We start from the raw sequence: 11,633 nt of genomic DNA, 5'->3' as shown, positions 1-11,633 counted from the left end.
GAAAATAGATAAAGTACTGTTGTACAGTTAATGGATTTACACCAAGGAGAAGCAGACCCTCTCTCCCCATGTGTATATGTTCAAACACCTAAACAGAGTGAGTTTGATTTTAATTTACACTAAACCTACCTTTCACTGCTCCACTCATGTAAAACAGCTTTACAATAAACACAGCATACTTTACTCCTGAGCCATATTTTATTTTCACTGTGGGCTAATATCTTCAACGTAGGTAAAATCTGGGTCCTGCATTTGTGACACAAGAGCTAAACAGTGACAAAGATAAGAAAATCTTCTGAAGCAGTTAGCATGGCTAGGAAAGATATGAGAGATGGGAAACAAAAAATGTGTTCTGCTGTCCAGCTAGCATTGTCAAGTCAGTTTTTTATGACCAGTTAGTCCACCAGACTTCCTACAATTTTAAAGACCAAGCCAGAATGTGTGTTTCAACTTAGATATTAGGATTTTCATAAAGTTAAATTTTGAGAAAAATACACAGGAGAAAATACAATAAAACTGTCCAATTGTTTCAAGCACAGAAAAGCTCCTCTGAGAATCCCAGGGATTATATCACTGCATTGCTTATGATGAGCAATATTCATCATAAAAAGAGTTTAATTTAAATTTCTTTTTCATTAGAAATGCAGTCCTGTGTTATGTTTTGTCACTGCAATTCTCCTGATGTTTCCAGCTACATCTCCAGAGGGCCAGATACAACACAGATGTTTCAGTTTGGGTTGAGAGCACAGGAAGTGTTCTCTTTTGCAGGGAGTTTTCATGATCGAATGGGAGACTGATGGGCTTCTCGTGGAAGTTCAGAAGCAAAACTCCAGTAAACTGTCATTCCCGTTTAGGACACACGTAGAACAGCGTTCCTGAGGACACCATGGTACAGTATATCACAGTCAAAACCCACGCCTTAAATTTCCAGCAAAGAGAAAGCTAGATTCCAAACTGTTTGTGGCCAAAACCCATCAGGCCTTGGTTTATTCTTGCATGTTGTTTATTAAGCCAAGAATACACTAGAGCTCAAGAAAAACTGTCCCAAATAATCTAGAAGCTCATTGATAATTATTATCCTTTTTTCGTAAAACTTATCATTTGGAGCCTGACTTGAACCCTCATGAAGTGAAGAAATACAGCCTCAGGTGTCGAGTTTTGAAATGAAATATTCACTGACTAACGCATGCCCAAATAAAAGCAGATTAAAATTGTTGCTCTATACCATGCAGATGTCATGTTATAGAGCCCTATTTTAGCCTGGTTATGTACCAGGCTAAAACAATAATATAAATAATATAAATGTACTTACAGTGTGAATATATAGAATAAAAATAATACCTATAAATATCAATGATATATATCATAAATGCATGAACAGAGGATTCCGGAGAGCCCTTATTGAGATCATCTAATCCAAACTCCTGCTCAGGAATAGTGTATATACATAGTATAAAACACATAAACAATAATAGAATTATTGCAGCTAAAAAAGAAAAAAAGGCCATGTATAAAGAATGGGTTTTTTAATGTTTTTTGCCTTTGAGGTACAGGTGAATGGAGCCTGGATTCATGACTGGAAGCTAATGGTTGCCATTCACATTAAAGTCTCCCTCATAAAATTCACATCTTACAGATTTCCACTGGCTTTTTAATGGAATAACTATATGTAACTCATATCACCTCTGATATAACCTCATCCACATCCTTGGCCAGCACATTTTGTAGCTCCAGTGTCATGGAGATGTACGATTTCATTCTAAGTATATTCCTTCCACTTGATTTTAACCTTTTGGTGTTAAAAAGATTTTCTTCCTTCCTAGGTGCTGATATAAATACTCAAGCCAGTGATAATGCCTCTGCTCTTTATGAAGCCTGTAAAAATGGACACACACATATTGTGGAGTTTCTTTTGACCCAAGGAGCAGATGCTAACAAAGCCAATAAGGATGGCCTGTTACCTCTTCACATAGCGGCCAAAAAAGGGATTTGCGAGTAAGTTTTAGCTCATTTCAATAGGTTCATCTTTGAGATGAGGGTCCTTATGAAAAGGAGAACGAAAGTCCCAGATCTAATTCTAGGCATTGCAAGCAAGGGAGCTGCCAGCTGCAAACTGGGCTTTCCACTGGCAGAGCTCACGTTGGAAATTCTGAACTGAAGAGCATATTTGTGGGTTGGGATAGGATGGGATGGGGTCAGCAGGAATGTGGGTTGCAATAATTTTCCTGCATGAGCCTGTTGTGATTCTTCTGCTCAAGCAGAACATGCTGCATTTGTTCTGTTTGTTCAGGTTTTATTAATAATAATTCAAATGTTGACAGCAGGAAGTGGTTAAGTGAGTCTCTAGGGCATTAGTGAAATCATTGCTAGAATACGGTGTCCATTTCTGGTATCTTCCCTTTCAGAAACCTTTCAGGAAATTGAAAAGTCTTCAGAAAAGAAGTACAAGAATTACTCATGGTGTGGAAAACATACTTTATTAATGAGTGATTCAATGACTCTTAAAAGTAACAGACAAATGCATAAAAAAGACCAGTGGTTGTTTCTGAAATGAAATGTGTTTGGGATAGAGCTCAGCAGAGTGAGAAAAGTAACTAATGGAAAAAATAACCAGGAATTTGCTAGATTTACCAGTCCTCTGAAGCAGAGATGTTTATAGGAGGGGGAGAAACTTCACAGCCTGTGATAAAGGGTATCAATTTAGAAGATGCTGTCTAGGGATGCGATTGTTGCACTACCAAGTAAATAGTGTCTGCCTGGCTCTTTCAAGACCCGGGACATTGCAGCATGCTTTCGAGCCTAAACTCCTTAGCATTCAATTATGATCCTTGGGCAAGTTTAAGCTCCTACCATTAACCCCTTTCTGATGGAAAGGTGAGTGGCCCACGGCTATTTTTGCAATACACAGTCATATCTTGCAGTGACAGGCCCTTTTGGTGACTGTAATGAACTCTTCTGACTATCAGTTTCTATCAAAATCCTTTCAGCAATAGTCAAAGGAGCAAGCCTATCCAACTGCAAAAACTGTTCCTGGATAGTAAAGCTGTCTTTGCAGACAACTGCTAGAGCAGATTCTTACGTATTTCACAACGCCTGAGGAACGAAAGCTTTTGACAGCACTACACCTTCCCACAGCATCTTTTATCCTAGCGTTTAGGTCTGTTTGGAAATCCCAGTTAAGCTTCTCAAGTCACTTTGATAGACCTAAGGATATTAATTTTCTGTGGTTGGAGTAGGTCTGCTGCTTTGTGCAAGCTGTCTATACTTGAGGGCAGCCCAAGGTGAATTTATGTGATGGCTTTATACGCTTACAGCATGTACATGAATACCCTGCAAAACTAATGCAGGCATGATTTAAAATTTTCTCTGGGGTTTGAGTTACAAAGACATTTTCTTGAAAACAAACACATTTTAGATGAGAAATGTGCCAGAGACAAAACCCAGCTCCAGTTGCTCACTTTTAAAAAAGTTCATCTGAGAGTGCAGTAAGTCGATCTGAATCCAGTTTGTATACAGTCTGGACTTTGTATTCAGCTCTCTGCATCTTTTCCTCCCCTCAATAGTTCCACATCCCAACCCAAAAAAACATTTACATGGAAACTCTGCAACCTCCGTCCATCCCTACGTTATGAAAGAAAGGGCCTGATTCAGATCTCACATCTAGTATTCCCAACACCAAGAAGCATAAATGAGACCAGAATTCAGCCCAAACTCTGAGTTCCTTCACTTATAAAAGACTGAGCACAATTTTTTGTGCACTACAGCTGCAAACTAAGTGCAAAAGAAAGAAAAAAGACTTATAAATATTTATCTAAATGACAAAGCTTTAGCCCAACTGGCTGATCATTCTTAATTCCTTTGGTATTCAGTAAAATAACACCCTTCACGGTGACCTCTCTTTGTATTCCTGCAGATTTAATACGTAATTCTGCAGGAATTCCACGCTTCAACTTTTTGCCAGAGCACGGAGGCTCCCTACCAGCAAAAAGCCAAGAATGTGGTCCCAAGGCTCAACTGTCAACACTTGTTTCTTGGTGTTTGTTTATTTTAAATGACACCTTGTCAATACTGACCTGAAATTCATAAAAGTCATCTCATCAGCTGTAGGACAATCACAAGCAGTCATTTAACTCCTTCCCCCTCAGAACCGAGATGCTGAGAAGAGAAGCCTTTGTGAAGTGTGGGCAAATTTATTAAGTAAACACAAGGCCTTAAACTCTCAGCACACACATACAAAAGATGGTCTCCCTCCTCCTCCATGTAATTCCTAATAAATAGAAATCACAGAAGCAGGTGTCAGGGATAAGGGGAAATTTGGCTCTGTTTTAAAGCTGTACATGAAACTCAGTCCTGCAACAGACGTGGGATGTGGTCTGGCTTGTCTGGCCTTCATTTGAGATGCTTTATCCCTCTACACTGAAGAGTTGGAGGCACCATATTACTGAACAAACCCACTTTGGAGGACAAGGAATAGAGATAAGTTCAGGCTACAAAATTAAACTCTGATACAATTTTGATGCTTCCTGCTTTTCCTCTGGAAATAAATCTGGGGTCCAGGGAGTGTACTGAGACACTGGAGCATTTGGGTGCAGAGCCTCAGTGTGCACCCCTGTGGTGAGGTTCAGGTCACCCTTGTAGACAGAAATGATGCAATACCTTTTTAATTCAGATGTGAAGAGCTGGGTGAAGCACATATGCTGGAGGAAAAGAACAAAACAGACCCTTAAATCTTCAAAACAGTTAATCACAGGATGACTAATGCTGGTACTTGGCATGGTGTCCTCCCAGTGCTCTGTGCCCTTTCTGTTATTGCTCTCTTCTGTTAATGCTCTTACAGAGCATTTGCTAATGGTGGCAAGTTGCCAGCTCACCAGCACCCAAACCTCCTGCCCCCTGGAGAGCATCACAACACTGGAAGATTAGTTGGTCTGCTTCGAGAGAAAAAAAAAAAAAAAAAAAAAAAAAGCTTAATTTCCTAAGACACATAATTAAAAAAGCCTTTTTGTTTAAAAATGAAATGTAGAGTAACTTGGAGATGTCAACAGTCCATCACGTTGACATAAAGTGTTACGCGTCTTCAACTCTTAGTTCAGCTCCTGAGAACATTGGAGGCTTCAGTCTTTCACAGGATCATTCAGTGCATCATTGACAAAGGTTTTCCTGAGACTTGCACTTATATTTGCCTTAGTTCATCACATAAACATGTGCTCGAGGGCCCAGAGCTGGGACAAGCCATTTCAGTCAAACTGAAGGTATGCAGCATTTTAAAGGAGACAAGCTACATGGTAGGAAACTGAGCTTTGCGTGTTTGTGTGTTAGGAGAACAGTTGACTGCTAGATAGAGGACTCTGCATGAGAGGAAGAAGAGGAGGAGAAGGTGTACTTAGCTTGCTGGGCCCCACAAGTTCCTTTTTAGATATCCCTCTCTCCACAGGCATTATATAGGGAACATGGGCATCTCCTGAGTCAGCAGGCACACTCAGCTCTTTTTGGAAGTAGCTTAAGGTGACTTGTCTGTATTTACAGAATCAACCTAGGGCTTTGGATAAACTACACATCTTTATGAGCAGGAAATGAGAGTTTAATCTGTGGGGCTGATCATGCAGCTTCAATGACACCTATGGAGGCAAAAAAATGATCACAGATTTGTGACTGCATGGCTCCTGTACATCTTATATTTGAACTTCACATCTCGTAACAAGAGAAGCTTACTTATGTTGCTGGGTTTACAGCCACATCACACTTTCCTGTAGCAATCCCTGGTTACTGGAGTTTAAGATTTGGCTGTACATTTTTTTCTCCCTCGGCTAAAGCATGAAAACCATCTTGGAAAATATTTAAATTTCTTTTTCCTCCCCTTCTTAATTGTCTTTTTGGCTTCTCATGATCTGGGGTGGACATTGATAGCCCCATGGATTTGCCACAGCCACAAGTCACACAGTGAGAGTCTCCAGGATGGGCTCCATCCAGGGTAATAACCGAATTGTAAAATTGGAGGGGGAGGCCTGGGAACTAAATACGTAGTTTATATCCTAGCAGACAGGATAAAGAAGAAGGTTTGGTTTCACCCCCTTTCTGGTGACAAGCCTCTTGCTGTGGCTGTGACCCACAAGGCCTACCAATGCATTCTGTTGATGGTCTGCTGTGCTGAACAATAAAGCAATCTCGAGGGAGGTGGAGAGATAAAGCCTTTCTGCTGGCACCTCTAGGCCAGAGGCCACGAGCCTGTTCCTCCAGTCCTACCCACAGTGCAATGATGAAGGTGCAGAACATCTGGGAGATCCTGGCTGGATGTCTGCCACTGGGGCTGTGGTACCAAAGAGAAGTTACAACAGAGTAGGTGATTGCCAGTGTGTTATCTCTTCCATCATCACCTCCTCTGTAGTTGCTATTACCTCCTAGAAACTGGGTGACAATTTAAAAAACCTTTGTTCCACCACAAAAGAGAGAGCGGTACAATTCACAGTTGTGGCAAGGTAGGAGCACAGAGTGTTGTTGACAGGTTTCAAGTTCACAGCCTGGTTTCGCTCAGAGAGAGTTGTTCCTGTGCACAAGTAAGCAACCTCTCTCTTACGGTTACAACAGTACAGCTACTATTTGCTGTATGTTTATAGATCCCCTAGGTTCCCTTGATCTCACTGCTCTTCACTGACTCTCCACCCGGCAGGATTGTGTCCATGTTGATCCCTGTGACCAGCCGCACTCGTATCAAGCGTAGTGGCATCAGCCCCCTGCACTTAGCAGCTGAACGCAACAATGATGATATCTTGGAAGAGCTGATTGATGCTGGCTATGAAGTCAACACCACCCTCTCTGATGAACGGTCCTGTCTTTATGAGGACAGACGCACCACCCCCCTCTATTTTGCTGTTTTCAACAACAATATTTACGCCACAGAGCTCCTGCTGCAAGCTGGAGCCAACCCCAATGTTGACCTCATTAACCCATTACTCATATCCATCCGACATGGCTGCCTGAAGACCATGAAACTGCTCCTTGACCATGGAGCAAACATTGACGCCTATATATCAAGCCATCCCACCTCATTTCCGGCGACCATCATGTTTTCAATGAAGTACCTTTCTGTGCTGAAGTATCTCCTGGATCTGGGCTGCAATGCAAGTTCCTGTTTTGAGTGTCAGTACGGAAATGGCCCACACCCAGCATTAAATTACAGACGGGACAGACTTAATGATCCTCAGCTGTCCAAAGAGCCGACTGTAGTACAGGTAAGCACTGCCTAGTCTACGTACAGTACTTCTGGGGACATCTCCCACCCGTGTATCTCGGTAATTTTAATGCCTTTATCCCTTCTTTATTTACAGGACAAAAAGGCTCTGTTAGAGTCTGTGATGTAATGTTCCAAGTGGTAGGGTGGTAGGCAAGAGCCGCTGTGGCCCTAGCTTGAATTTGCAGTGAATTACGGCAATCTTGACAGCCTTGCTCTCAGATCTACAGTGCTCTTTTCCTCCTGACCTGAGGTGCTAGCAGTGAAGCATGTTTTCTTGACAGGCAGTGTCATATGGGCGGTAGCATATGGGCAATAGAAACCTGCCTGGTTTATTTGCCCTGTAATATTTGTTTTGTCTGCTACAGAATTTAAGCTCCTGGTTAGAGGAAAATTGTCTAGTGCTTCACTTTATAAGGGTAAACTAGTGACTGTAAATAGTTGCAGTTTCTGAGTCTACTGGATAAGTAGCCCTGGAGAGAGAGCATAAATTGTTTCATTAGCTATATGACTGCATTATATTGGAAGTTCTCATATTTCTCATATTATTTCGTATTTTCAAAGCCACCTACAGATTTTAGATATCCACATTTTACACATGTATCTTTGCAGTCCTTTCCAAAGTGCAGCTGGGCTCAGCTTCCATTGGGTTGGAATTGGACTCTCAATCCCTTAAAGGACTTCACAAAATCTATAATTACACTTTTTTTTCTTTTCTGATCTCTGTATGTTCACTCCTTCCAATATATCTCAAACAAAATCTGACCCTTCAATGAAAATTTATTAGCCTTCGATATGCCACATAACAAAGAAAACCCAGCACAGCAGTCTTTCTATTTTGCAAAGAATAGGGGAAGAAATAAATAGGCTTCTATCTAGTTCAGGTGTAGCTTTGAGGGATTTGGAATAAAGTGTCACTTAGTCCAAAGAGATGGTCACCAATAAATGCTCCTTGGAGGTGGAAAGAATAAAGGAAAACATTAGAAGATACTAGGAAATCTTGACCTTTTTATCAGTCCTCTCTTCCGAAAGACTCTACTCTCCAGTAACGTGTTGGGGAAACAAACTAACAAACAAAAAGAAATCACAGAAGGAGGACTCTTAGAGTCCATCAAAATAATCTCTTATCCCAAATGGAGCTAAGTTCTCGAGAGTGTTTGTCCCAGCAAAATTTCTCCAAGATACCACATTTTTGTGGAACAAAAAATTAATACAATACATCATCTCTAGTTCTTGAACCATAATATGGTGATATGGTAGCATGTAGAGTTAAGAGTGGGCTGGAATTTCTAAGGCAAGGAGAGAGGGTTTGTCTGTAGCCCGCTGTGGTATCCTAGCCACTCAAAAGCAGTTCTGGTTTTACACATTTAAGCACAGTGTTTCCCCCTGGATCTCACCTAAAACTACTTCTAGTGCCTAAGTATTAGGTCACTCACAGAGTCATCACCTCAAAGGTCAGACCACATGAGGCAGGGGCAGCAAAAGCTGTATAAAAGTATATCTGTGCCTACAAAGAGATTGGTGTGGGACTAGTGCAATCCCTTCCCTCCAATATTATTTTAAATTTGCTTCTTACTGCTAGGAATTTGACTAATAAAAGTAATGCTTGTGTAGTGTATCTTCATGATATAGTTGTGATACCATTTGTTTTTTGCAATATAGAGGATCTTATAGAACTACAGCCTAAGTACACATAAGAGATGTGAGGTTTTTATTTTCTTGTATAAGATTACATAAGGATAATAAATCTGAATTATTAGTCTTTATACAGTAAAGACTATGAGCTACTGGAAGTGGATTTGAAAAATGCCTAAGTATAAAGCATTATTGATGCTACTAAAGTAATGTGTCTGGGAGAAAGCGAACCCAGAAAAATGGTTGCTGTCTCACTCCACATTTCCAGAATTGCAATGTCAAAACCGCGAACATGGGGAGTGAAGTATCCTACTGCCGCGAGAGGGCATTCAGGGGCCTGCAGAGACTGCAGGCTCAGAGTCACTTTGTCCCTGAGTCAATTCCATTGCCTGTAGATACAGGTTCCCATTATTATGCTTTGTTTTGCTATGCTTCTTTTCCGGCAACGTGTTTTGGAACATCTGTATCCCAGAAAATGTTTTTGTAGACTGAGGTTGTGAATAGGGAAAAGAGAAAAAAAGCAGGCAAGATCTCTGGCAGACACAAGAAGAGGAGAGCAGCAAGGTCCAGTGTTTTCTTGCCCTACATGTGTCCTCATTTAACTCTAACGAAGTGGAGTTACTGCTTGGAGGTGGCAGTGCAGGTCCCCAGTTCGCATGTGCAATGGGTACCTGCATGGCAATGGCATATGCACTGGAGAATAACGGACGGAGAGCTAGACTGACCTTCCTATAAGCGGTCCAGGTAGGAAACTGTGAGTTGTCTGCTGGGATTCTTCCGACATTACTGTATCTAATTTTCCTGGGAAACACTATATGGTGATGCTCAGTGGGGAAAAAAAAAAAGAGTCAGGAAAGTAGTAAACACTTCTGTGAATGCTCTCACCTTGAATAAAATGGTCTTAGAATTTTCTTCAGCTTTATTCTTTCTTAGGTGAGCTAATATAATTTTATTTCTGAGTAAGAGTATCCACACAAGAGTTTAATGCATTTTGAGTTAGGAATCACGCATGTAGAATCAAATTTGGTCTAATTACTGAAAGAGGTTTAAGTCAGTGCATCTTCTTTCCTGTTTGGGTTGGGTTTGGGGGGTGTTTGCAGACGGTCTCAGTGACTAAGCCGATGGATGGTGCTTATGCCACCATCATTCAATTGGGTTTGGCTATGTGCCTGAGTTCTTACCCACACAGCATGATTTAATTCATGATAAACTTTCTGACTGTTCGCATGCAGGTAAGTACATAGATATCTCCATCATATGCAGCACCCTAATACATGGAGCTGCCGGGTACAGTATACATCTTTAGATTAAAGTCGGAAGAGAAGTCACTGGTTTTTTAAATGAGACTGCTTAAAGTTGGGTCCTTAAGTTTGTTCTTCAGTATCTCCATTAGCAGCCCTCCATGTGTCATCTCCGAGTACTCTGCACCTCACACTGGGGACAACAGAAAGTTTGCCTGATCCAGGACTGAGTAAGGAAGACACCTCTGTATTAGGCCTGGGATAGCTCTTCCATGAGCGAGTAACACTGCCTGGGATTCGTCTGTGCAGAGACTTCCCCAGATTTGATTCTATAAGGTGTTTGGTCCCCAAAAGCCACAGACACTAGTGGGTTAACAAAAAGCATGAGATGCTGTGCTCTGCCACATTCTTCAGACCCTGTAAACAATTCAGCATCTTTTCCACGCTCCAGAGCTAGGACTTCACCAGGAGTTCGTGTCCTCCTGAGGTTGTCAAGAGAGGGTTCTATCGTCAGCTGTGGGGGAAAAAAAAAAAAAAAAAGGCTTTAGTTGAAATTTTCTAAAGGGAAACGGGTAATTGCTGTCACAGCTGGTAGGAGGTTGGGACCACCAAATTTATCATTGCAGTTTCCATGGGTGCATTCATGTCCCACTGATTGTAGTCAATCTGCTTTTCCTTGAAGTTCTGTGAAATGGTGTCTACTCCAGAGATAAGTCGCTGGGCTGGGCCAATCATCGATGTTCTCCTGGATTATGTGGGTAACGTGCAACTCTGTTCCCGGCTCAAGGAGCACATTGACAGCTATGAAGACTGGGCTGTCATTAAAGAAAAAGCAGGTATGGTCACCCGGGAGAAGATCTGACACAAATTGTCCCGCTGTTGAATTCAAAACCTCAGTCACCATCTACATTTAGTATTCTTCCCTCAAACTTTACAGGGTTCCCTACTGAGACTGAATTACATTATGGACCGGAAATGAGGCACTAGAAATTGCTGGATTATCACTGACTGTGATGTTAAATGTACACCAGCTATGGACCCACTGGCAAAGAGCATCACCAGTGCAGGAAGGCCCATTCGGTTGCACTTCGGGTGCACTCAGATCAGGGCAGTCAGGCAGCACGACCATCTCCACAGCAGCCCAGCAGGCACGAGTGGTCTTTAAAACCTTTACTAATATTCTACCCTCCTAAATATGCTTTCATGATTTCAATATTTCCTTCAGGATCCAAAGTCTTTCATAGACATTATCAGGATTAGTTTTCTGGCCCCCAGCTAGATCTGGTACATATTACATTTATTTCCGGTGGGAAGGCTGGACACTGTGAAGCAGTGAGTTCAAATCCTCTTAGAAAGCCCATTGCTAATGCTGAGATAGGATACAGCACCCCATCCTCCAGCCCCACTTCCTTCCCTATGTCATACCTCAGAACAGGTGAGCTGCCACCAATGCCAGATGCATCATCCCTCCACTAAGAAAAGCCCCCCCCCCCCCCCTTTTTTTTTTCCCTCTTTCCCCTTCCTTCCCT

General features: G+C 41.8%; 1 protein-coding gene across 1 annotated transcript in view; it reads left to right on the top strand.

Moving 5' to 3' along the window:
• Positions 1-11,633, top strand: part of ASB2 (ankyrin repeat and SOCS box containing 2) — a gene marked incomplete at its 5' end in the record, with an annotated part of 16,583 nt that overhangs the window by 4,552 nt on the left and 398 nt on the right. Inside the window, 3 exons of the mRNA XM_010145481.1 lie at positions 1,824-1,995; positions 6,668-7,229; positions 10,787-10,940. Coding sequence (XP_010143783.1) covers positions 1,824-1,995; positions 6,668-7,229; positions 10,787-10,940 — 888 coding nt within the window. The remainder of the gene's footprint in view (positions 1-1,823; positions 1,996-6,667; positions 7,230-10,786; positions 10,941-11,633) is intronic.

Source organism: Buceros rhinoceros, unplaced genomic scaffold (assembly GCF_000710305.1).
Source record: "Buceros rhinoceros silvestris isolate BGI_N320 unplaced genomic scaffold, ASM71030v1 scaffold20701, whole genome shotgun sequence".
Lineage (NCBI taxonomy): Eukaryota > Metazoa > Chordata > Aves > Bucerotiformes > Bucerotidae > Buceros > Buceros rhinoceros.
This window is presented reverse-complemented; position numbering and strand designations above follow the sequence as displayed.